We start from the raw sequence: 22,562 nt of genomic DNA, 5'->3' as shown, positions 1-22,562 counted from the left end.
ACTAATTCAGGAGCGACCCGGCCGGGGAGTCACGGGCTGAGGGCGGCCCGGGGGTTTGCATTGCACAAGTTTGTGCCTTCGGCTGGCGGCTGGCGTCAGCCAAACTCCGTCCTCCTCCGCCCCGCCTTCTGGAAAGTCGTGAGCCTCCTGTCGCTTTCCCCGAGCCTCCGCTTCGTTGGTTCTGGTCTCCCAAGAAATCATGCGATTCTAGTCCCTGTCGCGGTGTTTGTCCTGAGTTCAAGTTCTTCTCCCGGAGGCGACTTTCCCGGGTGTCCCAATGCCAGGGGTGGGGGTGCGAGCGTGCTGGGTCCGCCGCCCCGCCCCAGCCACCGACGGCCACCCCGCCCGGGACGTCCTCCCCGGGTGGGAAGTAAAGGGTCAACGGGCCGTCCCAGCCCCCCGCACCCCACCCTCCGGCACTTGCCCGCCAATCGCCTCCAGCGGGGATGCCGGGGGCGCGAGTGCGGCTGCTCCGCGGGGGGACAGGGCTCTCCTCCCAGCGTCGGGCCCTGGGTCCTGGCAGACGCCCCAAGATTGTTGTGAGGAGTCTAGCCAGTTGGTGAGCGCTGTAATCGGAACCAGCTGTGTCCAGACTGAGGCCCCATTTGCATTGTTTAACATACTTAGAAAATGAAGTGTTCATTTTTAACATTCCTCCTCCAATTGGTTTAATGCTGAATTACTGAAGAGGGCTAAGCAAAACCAGGTGCTTTCAACTGTCGGCTCTCCAGTGGCTCGGAGGACCCAGGCTCTCCCCGTGTCCTCCCCGCGACTCGCTGTCCCCTCTGGAATAAAGCGCCCGCGAGCGCCGCGGGCCCAGAGGACGGCCCGAAGCCAGCAGCTGCCTGCGAGGGTCGCGCTCCGCGAGCCCTTTCTTTCCCCCACCGCTTCTCCAGCTCGCGCGTCTTGGACATGCCAGGATTTAGAAGGTAGGTCCTCCCCTCCGGGCTCTTCCCTGCAGGATCTGAAAAACCTGATGGGCGGAAAATGGCTATGGACTGATTCAGGCGGTGTCGGGATATTGGAAAAGGCGTCCGCTAGTGATGCAATGATATTAATTATAAAAAGCTGCGCCTCTTGTCATTTCCGTCTTGTAGCCTTCTTTTGGGAGTGGGCACTGTATCATTCAGTGTCTGAGTCCCGAGAGGTCTGCAAAAACCTCACAGCTTGTTTCCTCCTTTCTGGACGGGGCGGCAAATTGGTAGGGGCGTGTTTTTTGTTTTTGGTTTTTTTAAAAAAGGAATTTATATTATTTTTAAAATTGGGAGACCAGTTACTGGTTTCACTAGCCATTATTTTGCTGCATCGGCTGTCGGACTTGCAAACGGGTGAGCTGCACATCCCAGGGCTGGATTTGCCCCATGCGTGGGATTCCCAAAGGGCATGCGACCCAGAAGTCTCAAGCCAATGAAAAGTGGGGACGGCAGAAAGAACTACATGTAAGCGAACGTTTTGCTCTTCTTTGAGGAAATTGCAATTCGAGTCGAGTAATCCTTAAACTTTAGAGAACTTTATCTAGATTACATTGGCAGTCTTTATCCGGCAAGCTTTTGAAACATTAACTGCTTTGCACAGATTATGTGGGTGTGCGTGTGCGTCTGCCGAAAACTGATCCGTGATAAAATCATCCGGGACGGGGAACATAACAGCCCTGGCATTTCGTTGGTCTCCCAGGGTTTCCTCACCGTTTAGGATGGTGCACCAAGTGGGTGGACCCACCTGTTTTCAAAACTTCCAGGACCAGTTATGAGCATCAGACATTCCCCCCGGTATTCCTGTAGTTAGTTTATTTTTGCAGTTTTTTAGAGTTTTTCAAGACAAGGTGCAACTGTTTGTGACGCCATGAGAGCTGCATGCCTGGGTATTATTTCACTTTTTGGAAAGCCCTCTTGATTAGCCTGGAGCTTACGTGGCCCCCAGGACCCAGCTGTGGCTCTTCCAGGAGTCTGGGCTTGAGGCCGGACCTCTGAGACCAGACCTGTCCTGGACTGCTCTCCAGCAGGGAACGGGGGGGAGTCTGGAGTAGGGGGAGAAATGGGGTTAGCATGCCTTTTCCACTAGCTCTTGAAGTCCACTGCATTCTGTCAGCCTGTTCTGTCTCCAACATAAACGAGACAGGGTTTTATAACCAACTGGGAGGAAACTTCATGTGAAGAAACAGGAAAACATTGAAATTCATAATATACAGCCTGGAAAATAAATTTGTTATTGTTCTTTCATTCCTTCCAGATATAAATCTGGCTGTCGCAAATATCAAAAAAGCCCTGGGATTTGGCTCTGCACTTTATAAGGTCCGGGCTGTCTCCAGCGTTCTAGAACCTGGCTCACACGGGCACTTAGATGAAATGAAAACTCGTGGACACTCGGGGTCTTTATCCTTTGATTGGAGACTAGACGAAGGAACTGGGCTTGCATCTCCTGGCGCCACATCAGGATTCTGTTCTCTCTGGATGTCACCTTAATTCCGGGGCTTCCAAGTACCCAAAGCTGCTTGTTCAGATGAGCCTTGTGTCATGGATTGAGTGGGCTTTGTAATCTGCCAAACATTCTTTATATGAAGGGAGGGATTATAAAGTGGAGGCATATTTGACAGTGACAAGCCACCGAATCCAGCCAGGTCCCATGTCCACTGCTGCACTGAAAATCACCCCCTCCAGGAAGCCTTCCCTGACCTTCCTATGTCTAAACCCCAGCTCCCATTGCACTCAATGGGTATCGCTATCAATGCCCTAACCGAAGTATATAGACATTATCGATTCATGTGGCTCCCCAACCAGCTCTCCAGGACAGCGACTGGAGAGTGTTGTAGCTCTCATGCTTAGGATCCACACCTGCAAGTAGTAGTTGCTCAGATAAATCCCTGTCAAACTGAATAATAATTGTACCAAATAAAGCTCTACACTTACATAGTTGTTTTTTTTTTACCATCTTAACTGTTTTTAAGTGTAACAGTTCAGTAGTGTTAATTAAGTACATTCACATTGTGCAACCAAGCTCCAGAACTATTTTCATTTTGCAAAGCTGAAACTGCATATCCGTTAAGCAACTCCCCATCCCCTCCTTTGCAAGCCCCTGGCAACCTCATAAAAGTGGAATCATACTCTATTTGTCTTTTTGTGACTGGTCTACTTCACTTAGCATGATGTCTTCAAAGGTCATTTAATTAGCTGCATATGTCGGAATTTCATTCCTTTTTAAGGCTGAGTAATATTTCATTGAGCGTAGATACCGTAATTCGTTTATCCAGTCATCCATCAGTACCCACTTGGGTCGCTTCCACCTTTTGGCTATTGTGAATTACGCTGCTATGAACAGGGTTGCACACATATCTCTTTGAGACCCTGTTTTTAATTCTTTTGGGTGTATTCCCTGAAGTGGAATTGCTGGATCATGTGGTAATATCCATCTGTAATTGCTTTTGGGGAATGCCGCTCTGTTTTCCGTAGCGGCTGCACCATTTCGCATTCCCACCAGCGGTGCACAAGGGGTTCCGGCTTCTGCACATCCGCATCAACCCTTCCTGCTTTTTCTTTTATCATAACTACCCTGATGGGCGTGAGGTGGGATCGATTTCGTATTTTTTAAGCATGTTGGCGACTACGATTTCCTTAGAAAGAAGCTTGTGCGTGGAGAAGGGTAGGAACTGCAGGCTCAGGGAGGTTTGGCGGCTTATGAATGGCCGCGCTGGCCTGACTCCCGGTTTCTTCCTCCTAAGTAAGTGTTCCTGCTCCGCTTCTTCTCTGGGCTGCCCAGGTCCCTTCCTCCTCTTCTTCCTCAGAGCCTGCTCTGTTAGGTGACTTTCCTGTGACACTGGCCCTTCCCTTTCATCGTTCGAGGGTGTGATGGCTTGTCCACTCCGGGATCATCGCAGAATAAAGGTGTCACAGCCCAGGTGTTAGGAGGAACAATGGAAGCAACTGGCCAATACACTGTTGCTACCACGGCAGAGGGTTTTAGGTTTGGTCTTTGAAGCGGCTAAAGCCTTGATTTAAAAAAGGCCATCTAACGCATTATCCCAACACACGGAACCAGTAGAAGAGACCGGTTGGGTTTGAGACGGTGGGGGTATCTAACGTCCCCCTTGGTCTCTCTGGAGGGCCGCCCACCAACGTACACACAAGGTGACATCGCCGTTGCAAATGCGCAGGCAGCGTGAGGTCCGCGTTTACCCCCAGGCCTGGATCCGATGTATCTTGAGCATTTATGTCAGCTTTTTGCTCTCTGCAGGATACTCACTGTCACCATTCTGGCTCTATGTCTTCCAAGTCCTGGGAATGCACAGGTAAGGGTTTCATTTTGTTAATTTATCTAGAAGCGTATTAAAAATCAGGGTGTCCAGCCACATGTTTTTAGACCCCGAGGACTGTGGGGATGGGAGGGGTTTCACGAATTACCTAAATTGAGCTCTTCCGTGCATGGAGATTAAAGCTGGGGCTCAGGACAGTTGAGTCTCGCCCCAGGTGACATGGTTCATGAGTGGCAGGGCTGGGACTTCGGTGTCCTGACTCCTAATCTGAGACTCTTATAATAATTGGATCACTCTTCTTCACTTGCGTCCCTTTGGGGAGGTCTTGCCTTGTCATCAATGTTAAGTCCCATGTGCTGCAGTGTTTCTGAGCGGTACTGGCCCTGTGATGCCTGCACTTGGCATTGGTTTGTGAGCAGGGCTGGAACGCAGCTCTCCTGGTTTGCTGAGCTTTGTGGCATAACCTCCTGGTTCATCTGCTCTGGGTTGTTTTGTTTTGTTTTCTTTTGTTTTTGGCCCTAAGGCTCTAAGACACCTGAATCTACTCCCAGGAATGCAAGCTCAGTCCTCTCTACAAACCAATCTATAGCTCCAGGAAGCTGAGCTCCTAAAGCTACGGAGAAAGCCAGGCTCCCACAGTCAAAAACATACCTCCTTGGCTTATCCCTATGAAATGCCAGGCTCCAGGGTCTTCCTGAAAGGTCCACCCACTGTCTACTCCCATGACAATTTTTCTAAGTTCATGAAGTTGTAACTTAAGTTGTTTGTGAAGCCTATAACCCTTGAGGGCTGTTGGAGATCTATCTATTTTCGAAAGCATGTTTGTGTAATTGTCTTGCTGAGGTTGAAATGGAGGGATTTCCCCAATTCTACTTTTCTTAAAAAACTGTATCACTATGCAGATTTTCTTTTATGTACAGACCTCAGAATCAGGTTTTTCATATGGTACAAAGAACTCATATTGGGCTCTGAGAAGGTGAGATTAAGTAATACCCAAAGAGACTGATTGCCCTTAAAAGCATTCAGATCCATTCCCAGAAAGGAATGAACACTGGACAAACCTCATTCAGCAGATCAGATGTGATTGATTATTATTGCCCTTCATAACTAGAGCATGAAAATCCCCAGTAACAATCTGCTAAAAATGAAGATTTTGAAGCAATAGTGTGGGAGCTTAAAAAATAATGCTAAGTGTAAAAAGATTGTAAGACAATATTTAAAAAGTGAGGGACAAATAGGCGTTATTATACAGGCGTTGGTATTATGGATGCTTTGTTTTTCTTTACTCCTTTCGCCAACTTTCTGTGACGCCATTATAATATTTTTATAGTTAAACAAAAGTAAGTAGGTGAAATGACCTTGCCTCTTCCTTCTCTCTTCTTCAGCAACAATGCACTAATGGTTTTGACCTGGACCGCCAGTCAGGACAGTGTGTAGGTAAGAGGTCGCTGAAGATCCTTTGCTGGGTGGGGGCTTCCAGTGATAGCCCGACTGCAGGACCATTGCTTGCTTAGCTGTTGTTCAATATTGTCAAACCTGTATTAGCCTTGACCATGGAAGAACATGGTGCCTCGGAAACAGTTGAAGTCAGTGACACCTTCTTTGTGCCCATCACCTTAACCAGGTTAAGCCCCATGAAGGGGCAAAGACGAGTAAGAATTGGCTCCTATCCCCCAAGGAACTCTTCATCTATATTAGTTTCCTATGGCTGCCATAATAAATGGCCGCCAACTTAGCGCTTAAACAGCACAAGTGTATTGTCTCACAGGTCTGGAGGTCAAACGCCCAGCAGAGGTCTACCAGGCTAAAATGGAGGTGCCATCAGGCTTTGTTCCTTTCCAGGGGTTCTAGGGGATAATCCATGTCCTTGCTCATGTGTATAATTGGCAAAATTGAGTTCCTTTCTTTCTTTTTTTAAATTGAGATATAATTGACATTTAACATTGTGTAAGATTAAAGTGTCCGATATGTTGATTTGATATGCTTATATACTGCAGTATGATGACCACGTTAGCATTTGCCAACACCTCCATCGCATTACATAATTGCCATTTCTTTTTTTCTGGTGAAAACTAAGATCTATTCCTTAGCAATTTTCAAGTATATAATACGGTTCTGTTAACTACAGCCACAGTGCTATGCGTTAGATCCCCGGAAGTTAGTTATCTTACAGCTGAAAGTTTGTACTCCTTTGCCAGCCTCGCCCTACGCCCCCAGCTTGGTTTCTTAAGACTCCACATATAAGTGAGATTAAACAGTATTTGTCTTTCTCTGTCTTACTTACCTCACTTAACATGATGCCTCCAAGATCCATCCATGTTATTGCAAATGGCAGGATTTCCTTCTTTCTTGTGGCTGAATAATATTAAATTGTATATGTGTGTACACACACACACACACACACACACACACACACACATCTCATGTCTTCTCTATCCGTTCCCCCACTGACGGACACATAGGTTGTTTCCATACCTTGGCAGTTGTGAATGATGCTGTGATGAACGTGCAACCGCAGATCTCTCTTTGAGACCCTGCTTTCATTTCCTTCGGATATATACCCAGAGGTGGGATTGCCGGATCATCAGTTTTTGAGGAATTTCAATACTGCTTTCTGCAGTGGCTGAACCAATTTACATTTCCGTGGAATTCAGCTTCTCGTGGCTGTAGGACTGAGGACCCTGTTTCCTTGCTGGATGTCAGCTGAGGACCCTTCCCAGTTTCTAGAGGCCTCTCTCATGCCTTGGTGCATGGTCCCCGCCTCCATCTTCAAAGCCAGCAGTGCCACTGAGTCCCTCATGCACGTCACATCTCTTTCTGCTGTCACATCTCTGACCAACCATTCTGCCTCTTCTTCCACTTTTAAGGACTCACGTGATTACGCTGGGCCCACCCAGATGATCCCCCATTTTAAGGTCGGCTGATTAGCAACTTTAATTCCATCTGCTACCTAATTCCCCTTTGCCATGTGACCTATGTAATCACAGGTTCCCCGGAGCAGGACAGACCTTTTGGAGGCTGTTCTCCTAGTAGTACATCATCTGGTGGGAGATGCAGACCTAGATGGAGCGAACTCTGCAGGCGGAATAAAGCCATCGCCAAGTTGAGGCGATAGCCGTGGGCTGTGTAAAAGGAGGGGAGAGAGTGATGCCCAGTGTCTGGGGTCAATAAAGAAAGTCTTCATGGAGGTGACATTTGAATATATCTACATATGAAGAATTACATATATACAAGAGGAATGAGTAGGGTCCTGAGAGATGGCATTCCAGGCGGAAGGGACAGCCTGAGCAAAGACCACGGGTGGAAAGGACGTTCAGGGTAGAGAATAGTTCGTCGTGGATGGAGCATAGGGCGAATACAAAGAATAAGGCAGCCTCCCTTGCCCTCGCCTCAGATTAAATTAGCTTTTTAATTATATATGATTTAGGCCTTATCGTTTGTCTTCCCTGAGCTCACATTAGCTCAGAGAGTCAGAGGGCAAAGAGATGGTTTCACAATGACGAGTGGTGAGAATAAAACCCTGCCATGGAAAATCTGGGCTCGCACTTGGATTTGAAGTGAAGGGGGCTGAGGTTGTGCCAAAGGACGCGGAGAGAGTCCGCCGCCATCTTTTCTGGCCCACCGGATTTACGGGGGAGTTCAGGCTGACGGCTACGGAATGGGGCCTTCAGAGCTTAAACTCTTCCATTTCTGGAGGTGAGAGTTGGTGGGAGTTTCTCAGGTGAGATGGCTGGAGTGAACTGTCAGCATTGAGACATCTTACCCCTCCTTTCCCCCAGCCCCTCTGATTGCACATGGAGCAGGTCCCAAGGCTGGCGAGAGGGCCTGGTGAGTGGCATCAGGTCAGCTGCTCGTGCCGGAACCAGAGCTCAGGCCTCTCCTGACCCGGCCTAGCAAGGCCAGCTTTCTAGAGCACCTGCCCCCACTTCCGGGCTTACCACACAGCACAGCAGCCTGGCTGGAAGTGGGCTCTGTTTGCTGGCACACTGGGAGCTGACTTTCAAGTAAGGCTTTACCGCACACCCAGCCTACTCTTAGCCAAGCCTCATCTTCCTCAATGGGACTTTCGGGGACTCTTTCTTCCCTGTCCAGCTGTTATTTGGAGTAGAAATGGGAATGATTTTTAGGTGTATCCCGGAGTTTCCTGACTAGCCTGTGGGCACACAGGAGCACCTGACATGGTACACCCACGGATAAACAGTCTTTATTTTAATAGTTATATATTTATTTTTACCGTTACCTTCTATTCATGCTCATTGATAGTGTTTTCCATTTGCTGTGGTCATGTAAAATTTAAAAAACACATTTTCTTGGGTTTCAAATGTGGGTTCATTAAAAAGAAAAGTATGAAGTACTTGATGGTACAGATTTTCGTGGATAAGGCCAGCGTCATGATGGTGGTAGCTGATAACTGATTTTGGGTGACGTGGTCAATTCGATTCGCCTTAGCCAACCTTAGGTTGTACCCGCCAGTGATGAGCCAGGCACTGCCCTAAGTGTTTGGAAGCAGATGCTGTTCCAGGGGGTTTGGGGGTCCTCCCTGGCTCTCTTGGTACAGAGCTCTGCTTAAGTAAGCCCCACGCTCAGTACAGCCCGGGGCCACTAAAGCTCACCCTTTCTGTGGACTTCCAGATATCGACGAATGCCGGACCATCCCTGAGGCCTGCCGAGGAGACATGATGTGCGTGAACCAAAACGGCGGGTACCTGTGCATCCCCCGGACAAACCCAGTGTATCGAGGGCCCTACTCGAACCCCTACTCGAACCCCTACTCCGGTCCGTACCCAGCAGCTGCCCCACCGCTCCAGGCTCCGAACTACGCCACGATTTCCAGGCCCCTCATGTGCCGCTTTGGCTTCCAGATGGATGAAAGCAACCAGTGTGTGGGTGAGTCGCCCCGCGTCCGGAGCTTCCTGCCCATTGTGCTGTGGTGAAGGCCGCATCCTATTCCAGCAGGTCCGCCCCAGTGGGTCGTTAGGCGCCTTCAATGCGCCGGTGAAACAATGACCGAGGCAATGGTTTTTTCACTTTTAGTAGCCTGTGTCTCCGGGAGCCCTGCCCCCTGAACCATAGTTTAGTTTGCTGTCTTCTTGACAAGGCTTCAGAAAGCCAATCTGTTTTTTCTCTCTCTTTCTCTCGCGTATCTATCTCTCTGTCCAGCTCTCCATCCATCTTTCAGTCGTATCTGTTTACCATCTACCTATTTAAAGACCAAGCTCATATTTTCTCTGTTCGATAACGAATACAGCTGGTCAAACTTAGTAAGTGGATCCCAGAGAGACCTAGAAAGGATCAGCGCTTTCTCTTTAACACCCTTCACCCTTAAATGGAGCATATGCTCCTGAAAGAAAAGAAGCCTTGAGGGCCAAGACCAACTATTCTGGAAAGAAAGTGGGTTTCTTTCTTGAGTGTAAACCAATGCCCTTTGGGCCAAAAGGGGCCTTGCTGATGGGAGATCATAGCAAGAGTAGATCTCTGGGCGGAAGGAGACAATGTAGGTTATGAGGTCCCAAGGGTGTTGGCAAGCAGCGTGGTGGGTGTCTTAGTGGGCTTTGGTGTTCTGCTGGCCAGTGTGGCCTTGGAAAAGAGTCACCTGGAATCCTCCCTGGTAACTTTGGCTGTGGTCAGACCAAAACCTTTGTGATTGTCACCAGGTTTGGGAGATGGTCTAGAGTGATAGCCCCAGACCGTTTTCATTGTGTACCCCTCTCTACAAAATCTTTTTATACCTGGACCCCCATTAGATGCATATCTATAAATTACGTACGTATCCTGTTATACTATTACGTTTTGAGGAGTATAAAGCATATGTAAAAAATAGAAACATTTTAAGGATGTCATAAAAATTAATGTGAATTGAAGTTCTAATATTTCCTTCCTTTACCCTGAAAGTTTAGGAGAACATCAGTCAACTCAGTGAGATTTTTTTTGGTCCCATTTTAGGACTCCAGAGTGTTGCTGCTGTAACCAACTGTTAGACTGGGTTGGTTATTTCATAATATCGTCCATATTTTCATGCAAGTGAGCATGCATTTACATTCGAATGCATGCAAATAATATGCAAACAAGTGTCCTTCAGAGCTGCAAGGCAAAATTAGATACACCTGACCCCAAACTTCTTACTGGTCTCAAGGGACAGAGGTGTGACGGAGGAAGGGGGTGTAGGAGAGAGCTGATTGATGGCCACTTTGAATACAGACGATGGTCCCCAGTCGAGCCACGGCCTGAAGCTTTGATGGAGAAGATGGGAACGTACTTCCTATAGCAATCAGCAGAACAGTATGCCAGTTGTAACTGGAGGGGATTTTTGACAATCCTTAACCTTAGCCTCTTCATTTTATGGAAAAGGGGACGTGGACTCTAACTCGTTAGAGAATTGCAGCGGTAGATTGGGAATTCAGCTCCCCTGACGACCAGGCTACATCCTCCTAACTGGACCGCTTGTCCTCTCGTTTCTGGTAGAAAGAAATGATCTCAGAAGCAAATGCAGAGGAAGTAAGGTCGGGGTGCTGCTGCTCTTTCAGAGTGCGTGGGGAGGGGGGGCTGGATAAGTCCCGTGACTGGTGCACCTAAGTGAGGGAGGGGGTGTAATGACGATTTGAGGCACTGTGTGTTTTCGTGAGGGGCTGGTGTCTTGGGTGGTCCAGTCCCCCAGGCCCCTTTCGTGGAGGGGCTGGACTGGCCGCAGTCTTCTCTGAAGTGTCACCCTCCCCTCCACAGACCTTTCCAGGATCCCAGCGCCCTTGAGAATAAGATCATGGCTGGGGAATCTATTCATCTCCTGGTCCCTATGATGTCATGTAGTTTTACAGCTCCAAACCTGTCACACGGGAGATGCAGAGCCTTCATAATGGCCCTTTTGTAAGAAAAATACAATCTAGGAACCCTAGCGAGGACTGGCACCGGGCCCGTCCATTTCCAGAAAGTTCAGCCTTATGCATTCATAAGTCTGGAGTTCTTTTAAACTTCCCTTCACTCCACCCACCGTTTCCTGATTTACAGAAGTCCTTCTGGGCATGGAAAGAGGTGGCTTCATGGGGAGCGGACAAGAGAGGGGACGGGGAAGGGAGCCTCTTTCTACTGCTGTTCCATCCCGGAAGAGGGATGAGAGAGCTGGGCCTGGGAGCAGGCGACGGGGCAGGAAGGCACCTGGGTGGGGAAGAGGGGGCGGGACCCGACAGCCGATGTGGTCACTGCGGGAGGGTGATGGTGACCTTCCCAGCACGCAAGTCTGACCTCGCGGAGGGAGCCGCGTGCGGTCGGGGAGAATCGGAGAACGTTGCTGAAACTTTGGTGCTTGAGGAGAGGAGGATCACATCTCCAAAGGCGTCTCTTTCTCCTCCTCCTTCTCCAGATGAAAGATAATAAACAGCGGGAGCAAGGACAGCAGCAGTAATGGGAGCAAGCGCGGGCAGTGCTGTGTGCTGTGCGCCGGGCTCCTTCTGTGAGTGAGCACGTTAACCCGTCACCGCAGCCCTGAGGGGTAGGACTATTCTTCCTACTGTACGGTGAGGACCCAAGGCACAGAGAGGCTGAGAAACCTGTTGGGGGGGGGGTGGGTCACACAGCATAATGGAGGCCATGCCAGGACTTAAACCCACCATTCGGGCTCTGGAGGAGGTAAATCTTTGTTCAGAGCCTCTCGGAGAGTCAGTCCTGGAGCCATGGTTAAAAACCAGGGCCTTCTCTTCCATTTGTTTCTTTTTTTTAATTAAAAATTTTTTTCTGTCAAACTTGGGACCTGGACGAAAGCACAGAGAACATAATGAACACTCACCTGCTTCTCACCCAGCTTCAGTAATCGTCAGCACAGAGCCATACCCATCTCGTGTCTTCTCTAACTTCACCCCATGGGTTTATTTGAAACAAATCTCAGGCACCGTGTTTCATCCTTACATACCTCAAGATGTATCTCTCCGAGATAAAGATTCTTCTTTAAAAAAATGGCCACAATATCACCATCAAACCTACAAACATCAGCAATAATTCCTTGTTATCCTTAAATATCCAGGTAGTGTTCAAATTTCCCAGATTGTCTCACGAAATGTCTTTTTTTTTTTTTTTTCCTGTTGGTCGACTTGAATCAGATCCAAACAAGGTCTACACATTTCATTTGGGTGACACGTCTCTTAACTCACTCTTAATCTTTTTTGTTCCCTTTGCCACTTAACCCGTTGAAGAGGCCGAGTTGTTTGTCCTGCAGAATTTCCTACCTTTGGCGTTTGGCTGATGGCGTTCTTGTGGTGGGACTTAACGTATTTCTTCATCCCTCTATGTTTTCGTAAACTGGTCAGGTTAGATCTAGAGATCTGATGCGAATCTCTCTTGCTTTTGTGTTCTCTCCATGTTCCAGTTTCTTCTAAGTATCTAAAAGTCTATATGAAACTTTCTGGAAGCAAATAGATATCCCCTTGCGCTGTGGCTAATTTTTCCAAGTTTTGGACCCACTTTCAAGGAGGCAGTTTCCTCCCTGTGCCCAAATGAGACCATGCCCTGTTTGTGCAGGAGGAGGGGCCTGGCCTGGCACCCATGGCCCCTGGGCCTCTGAGCGTCCGTCTTCACTGCTGCGTTTTGGGTTCCTATGTGAAGGTGGCTAGACCCTGATCCTTCTGGGACAAAGTTTGGTCCGAGTCCACAAGCCCCTAGACGTAAATCTTGATCGCCTGGGACTTGCAGAGAGAGCGAACAGTGACCCAAGGATTATAGCCCATGAGCCCAGAAAGTTACGCGTCATCAAGAAAACTGGCATCTTGGCGTGGGGTGGCTCAGCATCAGGGCCACCTCCACAAGGTTGGTGGGACTCATGGCTGGTGACGATGCCTGCTCCAGATCCTGGGATCCCGGGCCCTTAGAAGATCTGCTTACCAGCTTCTTGAGAGGGAGAGCCAGGCAGACACGGTTAATTGGCAAGGAGGAAATAGAATACCAACCAAGACCCAGACAGAAGGCAAAACTGACCGCATACAAAGCGTGCCCAGCGAGCCAAAAGAAATCTCAGAAACGGGATGGTGGGGGGTCCACAGCATTGGTGCTGAAGGCTCAGGCAGAGGGGTGAGCTGAGCTGGGAGGCTGGGGCACCCCGGATTGGAACGCCCGGTCAGGAGCCTCCCTATCATAGCGCACTGCCACTGGGAACAAGGGCTTTGGCTCGGGTCCCTGAGTGTGGGTGCCACTTGTCTGAGTGTGCATTGCTTTTGGAGCTCGGCTTGTCCTCTCTCTGGGTGGACGTTCTTAGTTCTGGCTTTGCCTATCAACTAGGCGCAAAGGTAAGTTAAGTTTAGAGTCTGCACCAAAAACTAACGCGCGTGAGGGGGTTTCGCGGCCAAGAAGACAGCCTTTTTCCCAGAGCCTTGTTACACCAGGGACTGTGAGATTTCTTCTGGCCATTTGTGGTAGAGCAATATCTTTATTCTCCTCCTCAACAGGGCCTTCTCATTGATCAAAGCACCCAAGGGGGCAGAGAGGAACACATGTGGATCCTTTGGGAGGATGGATGGTAGTCGGGCTGAGGCTTTCCTCTTGAGTTATTTTTTCCTGAAAGCCAGCCAGTATTTATTCAATCAATGTATTCAGGGTACCTCCTTGGGGCCAGGCTCCAGCCCAAGGCACTGAGGGCACAGGACACCTGGGCATGGCCATGGGATTCTCTCCAGAGCTCAACATCAAGGAAGGGAGGTTAGACATAAAGCAAGCAGCTGAAATACTAGGCAGACTCCGATAGGTTCCTGAGAAGGCGGAGGTGGGAAGGTAGTGCATCCTGGGGCGGAGAGAGCTGGAACTTACGAGTCAGACTCCCACCTTGGTGTGGCCGCTTCCTAGCTGTAAGACGTGGGTCTCGGTTTTCTCATCTGGAAAATGGGTCTAATAACGCCTGCCTCCCAGGTAACATGTGAAAATGCCTTGTCCAGGGTCTGCATGGGGCATGACGCAGTAAGTAATGATGAGGAAAGATTCAGAGAGGCAGAGGCTAGAGTCTGGCGATGATAACCCGTGGACAGGTTTGTAGGGTCCGAACATGTATGGGAGGCCTGATTCTTGAAAACCTTAAAGATGACCTAACAGTGAGCTCAGTACACCCCTACCTTGCAGGTGTTGAAGGTCTTTGCCTAGTTCAGCCCTTTATGGAACTGTCAGGCAGATTTTGCCTGAGATGCCAGCAAGCCTGGGTTTATTTAAATCATGAAACAAAACAGTGGGAAGCCGTTCCAATGTGGCATTTGTTCCCAGCGGATAAGACTAGCATGGGAGCACTTAGAAACCTCACTTAGGTCTGGATGTCATAGGCTCCTGCAGGCTTTCCTTCTTATTTTTTTACACAGGCTGGGGCTGTAACTTGAAACCAAGCCCTCAGGGTGAGACTAGAAGGAAAATGCTGGAAGCTGTGGCTGCTAAATTCTTTAGCTGCTAGGGCCTTGGGGCCAGGCAGGCCTGAAAGGGAATGGGACCCAGGATGGAGGCAGAGGCCCACACCTGGGTTTGCTCAGACATCCCCATGAACTGGGCCTCAGCAAGCTTGTCTGAGTGCAGCCCCCCTGCTCGGCTTGTCCCATCTTGCTTCAGGTCTTTCCCAATCCTTGGGTGGGACAGTGGGCAGGCAGTTTAGCCTCTGTGAACCTGTTTTTCCGTATGTAAACAGGCATAACAGTACCAGCCTCCACAGGCTGTTCGTGAGAATTAAATGAGATAATGCATGTCAATTGTCTAGCATGGAGCCTGCCTCATGGGAACAATTAATAGCAGTTTTCGTAATTCTGTTTTCATCATTTCAAATCTCGTCATTCCATTACGGATTCTCCTACTCCAAACTCTTAGTCCTGTAATTCGGTTATTGTTTATTCCTTCCCCTGGGGATTAGATTTAATGGTGGATGCCTTTTAGAGGGTCGGAGGTTGAATTCTTGCCACTTTTCAGCATGATGAGTTGCTTCCAAGGAGACGGGCAGCAGAGAAGGGACTCTGGGATGTCATCCAGTGCAGCTCTTCTCAGAGTTCCTGTGCCCACGAGTCACCTGGGGAGATGCAGGTTCTGACTCAGCAGGTCTCAGGTGGGGCCTGAGGTTCCGCATTCCACACGAGCTTTCTGGTGACGCATTGCCTGCTGGTCCAGGGACCACACTTTGGTTAGCAAGGCTCTAGTCCATCTGTCTAACGTTAGGTAGGACTGCGTTTAAGGAAGGGAGTAACTTTATATATTTTTTTAATGTAATTTCTATATTGTTTGATTTGTTAGAAGAATGTATTTGTTTAAAAGCAAAAAAAAAAAATCAAAAAAAATTTTAAAGCCTAAATTGAGGCAGCATGCTGCAGTAGTAAAGGGATCAGATAGGACATCAGCAAGAACTGAGCCTAGATTTGCTATCTTAGCTGTGTGACATTAAGAAAGTCACTAGGCCTCTCTGGCCTAAGTTTTATTATTAGGAAAAAGAAGGGATGGTAAGAGATTAGAAGTCTTAATCTGGGGTCTGTGGATAGAATTCAGGTGATCCATTTTCATGTTTGTTTTTTTTTCCCCCTAGTAACTTCTAATGAAATTTAGCGTTACCTTCCATTATATGGGCAATAAACTATAGGACTCGTAGCAGTGCCTGTGACAGTATTAACGAGAGAAACACAGATATTTATATATCACGTTACAGCTGTAGCAGTTATTTTGAAATATCATTCTCACTCATCACTACTTCAGAATCGTAGACGATAGTAGACCTGATGCCCGATCTTGCTATTTAATACACTGGTAAAGGAGCGTATGTATTACCGTATCACGAATTTAGTTTGAAAAAATATTCTGATAGCTGTCTTTCAATATAATTGGTTTCTTTTGTAGTCCTACAAATTTAAAGTCCTGCAGTTAAAATCGTTCTGAGAAGGGGCCCACAGACTGCATTGGTCTGCAAAATGGGTTCGTGGCATTTAAGCACACGATGGGCTTCAGTCCCCTGGGCCAGATGGTTTCTCAGGTCCCCTCCAACTTGAGAAGTTTCTACTGGTCTAACTGTCCGCAGTCCGCAATCCGTAGGAAAGACAACGTTCGCGTCCTGACAGGCCGGCTTTCCTGTTAACGCACTGTCATCCGGACTCCTCAGTCATGTGGTCCTCCCCCAGCTGCGTCTCAGCCAGCCCGCGTGCTCAGTGGCATCTTCTGCCAGGACAGCATCGGCTCTTCATTTATGAGGCAGCCCCTCCCACCCCCAGCTGGAGCTGCTTTGGAAACTGGCCCTGGCCGGAGAGGCGTGGGGTGGGGACCCACGGGCGGGGCACGTGCAGCCCTTGGTGCCTTTGCGTAGTAGGTACTTCCCCGATGCCTCGCAGGGCGATTCGCTCAATGACCTGTAAATTTTTCTTGGCTCTCACCTTGTGTTCCGTGCGTTTCCATTAATTACGTTCCATCCTGGACTTAGCCAGTGGGGTGTGAAGAGCAAGTGGTGTTGCAAGAGGACAGAAGCGTGGACTTTCAACATCGGCTCTGTGTTGGACGATTCTGGCCGCGGCGGGTGCGCGACCAGGTCTCCAGAGACGGCCTGCTGGCGGCGGGCAGGCGCGCTCGCACATATCCTCACACAAATGCAGATCGTTTAGCAGCCTGGTGAGCCATGTGTGTTTAAATTTAGTGGGAGGTGCATGTCACGGTGCTTCTCAAACAGGCCCGATGGTTCCAAATGCGTTGAAAGAGAGGAAGGCGTTTGTATCTTCTCCTTTGCCGTCAAGGCTAGTAGGTCTCTTGCCAGCCATTCTTTTGATGGAAGCAGATTGAGAAGACCACTGGTGAACTCTGGAACAGGGTTGTGCCTACACTGGCACCCTCCGGGCATGTTCCCCGTGGTTCTTGTCTGCTTGTACAGATGTCCACAGGGCATCCGCAGCTCCCACCCCCCTCTCCAGCACGATGCAAGGAAACAGAGTGATTTGGGAGCTCTTTGTGCTATGAGGAATAGATTAGATGAAATAATGAAGTAAAAAATACCACACGATTGCAAAGGATTAGTGTTATGGAGATCGTGTGCATGAGTACAATAAAACTGATTAAAACAGTAAATGAGGAATCATATTTAATATTGCCAACAACAGCCTCATGTAGACGTCATCCGATAAGCCCAAGTCACAGTATCCGCTGTTAAGGGAAGAAAGGGGATCTTTCTTTTCTCAAAGGACCTGGAGAGAGCGGGCGGTTCGGCCGGGGAGGAGTGGGAGTCAGTGTGATCCCATGGGAAGAGCGTGAGCTTCAGGTTCGGAGCATCCTGGGCTTCTGATCCCATCCGCGCACGGTTGCCTGGCGTGGGTCCTTAAATCTTGGAGTGTCCCATCTACAAGACAAGGCACTGGTGCTTATCTGGTGGGGTTGTTCTGAGGCTCAGCGAAGGATAAGCCGGGTGTCTGTGCCTCCTCACCGGGTGCTGCTGTGCCACGGGGGCAGCCGTCTGTTAGCTCCATATCTGCCAGTCTCTGCCCAGTAGCAGGTCAGGGAGTGGCAGGTGCTATTGGCGGCTTATCCCAGGTGGGGCGGCTTGGGGAGGGGAAGGACAGGGACTGCCTATCAGCTTGTGACCAGGTGCTGCCTGCCACTTCCTCCCTTCTCCCCCTGACCACACTCGGCCGGAAGCTGCCGCCAAGCCTTTCTCTGGGGCCCTCAGCTCTGCGAGTGCCAATAAGGGACAGGGGTGCATCTGTCCTCCCCTTTCTTTGGCTGCCCGTCTCCCCGGACACACGGACACACAGATAGACAGAAAGACAGACTCCAGGCCACGCCGGCCTGGCAGGTCATGACTAGGGAAGTGTGGGCGAGCTGGGCTGACCCTCATTGGGGAGACCTCTGGGTCAGATAACCTTCCCCAGCAGACGCCGTGGTCTGCTTGGCGGCAGAAAGGCCGCGGCTTGCCAGCAGTCCCCAGGTGCGTGTGACAGAGGGCAGGCTGTTGCCCATGTGCTCTTATCAGGGCGTGGGGATTGGGGGTTGGGGCAGTGGGCAGAGGGTTCCTTGACTGCAGGTACCACACCAGTGTCCGTAAAATCTGGCAGCGTCGCTCTCAATCGGTGATCGTCAACTGAACAGATGGATGGACGGATGGATGGATGAAGGAATGGGTGGATGGACGGGACGAGAGTGTGGCACAGTTAACGCCAGGCAAGTGAGCGGGGAGGCGCCGCTCGTTTCTACGCTCGGTCTCTCATCACGCAGTCGGCACAGCCTACCAGCCACTACTGTGCTGGGTGCTGAGAGCGGACCAAGATGACCAAGAACCTCCTTGTTCCTTGAGCGCCCTGTGGGCCGGGGCCGTGGTCACCATGTATGTCCACACTCAGCATGGGTCCTCGCACCACTGGCACTGAGCGAGTGTTGAACCAAGTTGAATTGACACTGTAGCTGAGAGGCTGATGGGAAAAGATGCCTGGGAAGAACCTTCCAGTCCGATTAACTTTGCAAAGACACCTCTCCACAGGTTATCCTCATCTCCAGACCCTAGCAGCCGCCTCCCTGAGTCCAGCTGGAAGCCAGGGCTGCCTTTCCCTGCCATGGGAGGGACTGGCTCTCAAGGATTCACCTCCAACCAGGACCAGCTCCTCGCACAACCCCAGGGGGCGCCACTCAGTTATGCGACATGCCATTGGCAGCCCCTGGAGTCCAGCAGCCGGCCTGAGGCTCCTGTTTGTCTTGGAAACAGAGGAGCGGTGCGTGGGGAAGGGTCTCTGAGGCCATCTCCTTGGGGGCTGGCAGGGAAAGGACATTCACAAGATTCCTTCCCTCCAGAGGGCCTCAGACATCAGACTGGATGTCAAGGACTGACCTCTCGTTCCCCTCTGGCTTGTCGGAGCTGGGCCAGAGGGGAGATGGGGACAGCCAGCGCTGGGTCCTGCTGCAGACTCCAGGGGACGGCAGGCGGGTCGGGGCCGGGGAAGCAGTCAGGCTTGGGGGACTTGTCAGAGCTGTCTGAATTTCCCTCACACTAAAACATTTGCAGAAACCCAGCCAGAGTTGATTTATGAGCTCCACATATTTCGCAGGTCTTAACACATCCCCCAGGAATCAATGAGGTCAGACAGAGCAGGCTTCGCATCCGGAACCAGGATGAAACTGGCATCTTCGATAGCGCCCCTGAGAATCAGGGGATAATAAGGGGAGGGAGGGCGTTTGAAACCATGCAAAGACAAAAAACCTTGACTCTGCTTCGTTCCCGCTTAGGAGAAAGACAAGTCATCTGTTTTCTGCATCTGAGCTGGGTGAGGGGTGGCCGTCTCTGCTGGGCCCACTGTGACCAAATGAAGCCTGGTGGGACAGGGCTGCTGGAGCGAGCGATGAGCTCAGAGCAAACTTAGCAGTGACCACCGTGTCTCGTACCGTGTCCTTTGGCTCACGCTCCGTAGCTGTGATAAATAGACATTCGCGATTATTTATTTAACATTTCTCTACCCGGCAGGAACTCTCTGTCTTGCTCATTGTTGTATTTTTAGCACCTGATTAGATATTTGTTGAACGAGCAGGAAAGCTGCACATGGTGAGTCGTGTGTATAGGATTCAAGGGGGCAAGAGAAATTGATTATGTCTTAGTTACCCAAAGAGGTTCATTTGTTATCATTAATGGACCTCATTCCTTTCTTTATCATTTATGTGCTGAGATCTGCGTTGCGCACACAAAGATAAATCAGGCATCATTGCTGCCCTGGAGAGTTCATACTCTCTTGCCAGGATTTGGGGTAGAATGGTAGGAAATAGAGAACCCAACCTGTATAGTTACAGCCCAATGTCATGGCACAGCAGTGAAAGCAGGTACAAGGCTCTCTGTTGGCGCTGGCTGGAGTGGTCACAGAAACCTTCCGTAAAGACAGGTGTTACACATCTGGGCGTTCATGGAATTAAACAGATATTCACTCAGTGCATCTCTGTGTCAGATACTGCCAAGTGCTGGAAGGGGATCTAAAGATGAATAAGACTCAGTCACTACCCTCAGGATCTCGCAGCTGAGCGGATGTGAGCGGGGGCTGGGGAGGGGTGGATGTACATTAATCCATCAGAGTCTTCACATGAGCCAGAGTTTGAGGCGGCGTGAGCAGTACTGCCAGGTGCCGTAGGAGTGAGTGCCCAGGAACAGAGATTCCGTTCTGGGAATGGATACGATTTATGTGACTCTTTGGAGGATTGAGCTGGATTTTTATATAGGAGATGAGGAAGGACTTTCTGGGTCAAGGGAACAGCGTGGACAAAGACACAGAGGCAAGAAATTTCATGGCACGCTGAGCAATACTGCTGTGGTCGTGAGCCCGTTGGTCACCTGCCCATTCATAATCCCCAGTGTATGGCTACAGCATGGCCATGGCTGGGGGCAGGGCAGGCATAAAGTGACGGATGAGGCTAAGAAGCTTGGCAGGAACTGGACTCTGGGGGCCTTGCATGCCGTGCCAACAGCTCGGGCTTTTTTCTGTGAACACTGGTGTCTGAGAGGGAGAGTGGTACGTTAACGTCTGTTTGGAGAAGTTTTCTGATTTAGTGGCCCAGGGGACTGGGGTCTTGGTCTAATCTTAGCACTACAACCAGCTCAGTGAATGGTTATAGTTCCAGTTTGTTCTCTTTCTGGGCTCCATTTTTCTCACCTATACAGGAGGGGCTGGACCACAATCTCTAAAGCTCCCTCCAGCACTGACCACTCAGGATGTGAAAAGGCTTATGACAAGCTGGGTGCAGAGTAGCTTCTAGAGGCAGGTGGATTCAGGAGATAGTATCTCTTCATCTGAGGCAGGGATTGTGCATTTAGTCCAAGCTCTGGGGGCTGATTACTGGGCCATGTCATAATGATGTCACCTCCATGTTCTCGAGAGTCCTGGTTGGAGCCTCTCTTTAAGGTCGAGGCTGAGATGAGCCCTTTTCTGAGTCCCTTTAGCAAAGGGGCATCAGTGGATGGCTGTGAACTTGGCTCTGGCTATGATGATAGTACATGGCCTAGTTCCAATGAGAAATCTGCTATTGCCTTTATAACACCTGGGGAGAGTTTGCAAGCAGCTGGAGTAAAACACAGACTCCTTATGAAGCCAAGAATCCTCTTGGAGTGACCAGCAGGGTGGAAATGTGAGAGTCCCACTATTAGGCCTTTTTGGAAAATCTCCCACCTCAGACCTCCTAAACAGACCCTTTTTAAAGGATCATCTCCATCTCTTTTAGCTCCAGAGAGCAGGCATTGGCCAGGGACCAGGAGGCGCTTGGCTTCTCACTGTGGGAGGCTGGATCCTGCGGTTACATCCTTAATCTACATCCTTAATGGTAATAACTCCCACTTGACCGCCGCTTCTCTCTTTCCTCGATGCTTTCACATCCACTAGCCCAGTAGGCAGCCTCAATACTGTTTTCCCCATTTTAGAGACTACCTGGAAGAGCTCTGTGACCGTCCCAGCACCCCACAGTTCGTCAGTGGGGGCGACCCGCCAGAGTGGAGGCTCGCTGACTTTCAGACCCTGCCCCTCCTGTAAGACGTCCTGGAGGCTCTTGGTTATTCACAGGCCACGCGGGCCTCCTCTCTCTTCCTCGAACGTGTCAGCTTCTTCCCTACCTCGGGGCCTTTGCATTCGCTTCAGTTCCCGCTGGAACTCTCTCTGGCCCTGCACTCGCCGGCTCCTTCTCCTCTCTCAGGCTTCGGCTCAGTTCAGATGTCATCTCCTTAAAGAGTCCGTCCCTCATCACCCTGCCCAAAGGAACCCTGCAGTCACTCTCCATCACAGCACTTACCGCGGTGACCTATATCACAAACCTGAGCACGTGTAAGATCCTCTGGAGGACTCCAAATGCAGAAGGCTGGATCCCACCCCCAGCGTCCGTGATTCAGTAGATGTGGGGTGGGGCCTTGATTTCCAAGGGGTGCTAACGCTTCTGGTCTGGGGAACCACACTTTAAGAACCACCGAACGATAACTATCTTTTAATTAATTGACATTGAGGTATAATTGACATGCAATGTCATGTTAGTTTCCGGAGTACAGGATAATGATTTGGTATTTGTATGTATCGTATCACCACAGTAACCCTCACATGCATTATCACGCATAGTCGAAAACTTTCTTTTCTTGTGATGAGAACTTTTAAGATTTACAAGTTTCAAATATGCAATACAGTATTATTAACTAGAGTCACCGTGCTATACGTCCATCCCATCACGTATTTATTTTATAACTGGAAGTTTGTACCTTTTGGGCCCCTTCGCTCATTTTGCCGACCCCAACCCCCTGCCTCCGGCAACCACCAAAGCCGTTCTCTGTACTCATCTATGAGCTTTTTTTTTTTTTAAAGATTCCACATGTAAGCAAGATCCCATGGTATTTGTATTTCTCTGTCCGACACAT

At 49.7% G+C, this 22,562-nt stretch overlaps 1 protein-coding gene across 2 annotated transcripts in view; it reads left to right on the top strand.

The window, feature by feature from the left end:
- Nucleotides 1–487: 487 nt before the first annotated feature.
- FBLN5 (fibulin 5) overlaps nt 488–22,562 on the top strand; it is a 67,217-nt gene continuing 45,142 nt past the window's right edge. Inside the window, exons 1-4 of one of the 2 annotated variants that reach the window (XM_016145447.2) lie at nt 488–929; nt 4,228–4,282; nt 5,632–5,683; nt 8,879–9,133. In XM_016145447.2, the coding sequence (XP_016000933.1) occupies nt 913–929; nt 4,228–4,282; nt 5,632–5,683; nt 8,879–9,133 (379 nt within the window). In that variant the 5' untranslated portion in view covers nt 488–912. Of the gene's footprint in view, nt 930–1,048; nt 1,440–4,227; nt 4,283–5,631; nt 5,684–8,878; nt 9,134–22,562 lie in introns of those variants that run through there. The other variant, XM_016145446.2, reaches the window with a different exon arrangement.

This window comes from Rousettus aegyptiacus, unplaced genomic scaffold (assembly GCF_014176215.1).
Source record: "Rousettus aegyptiacus isolate mRouAeg1 unplaced genomic scaffold, mRouAeg1.p scaffold_m13_p_3, whole genome shotgun sequence".
In the NCBI taxonomy this organism is placed as follows: Eukaryota; Metazoa; Chordata; class Mammalia; order Chiroptera; family Pteropodidae; genus Rousettus; species Rousettus aegyptiacus.
Note: the sequence above shows the minus strand (reverse complement) of the source record. Positions and strands in the feature narration are given on the sequence as shown.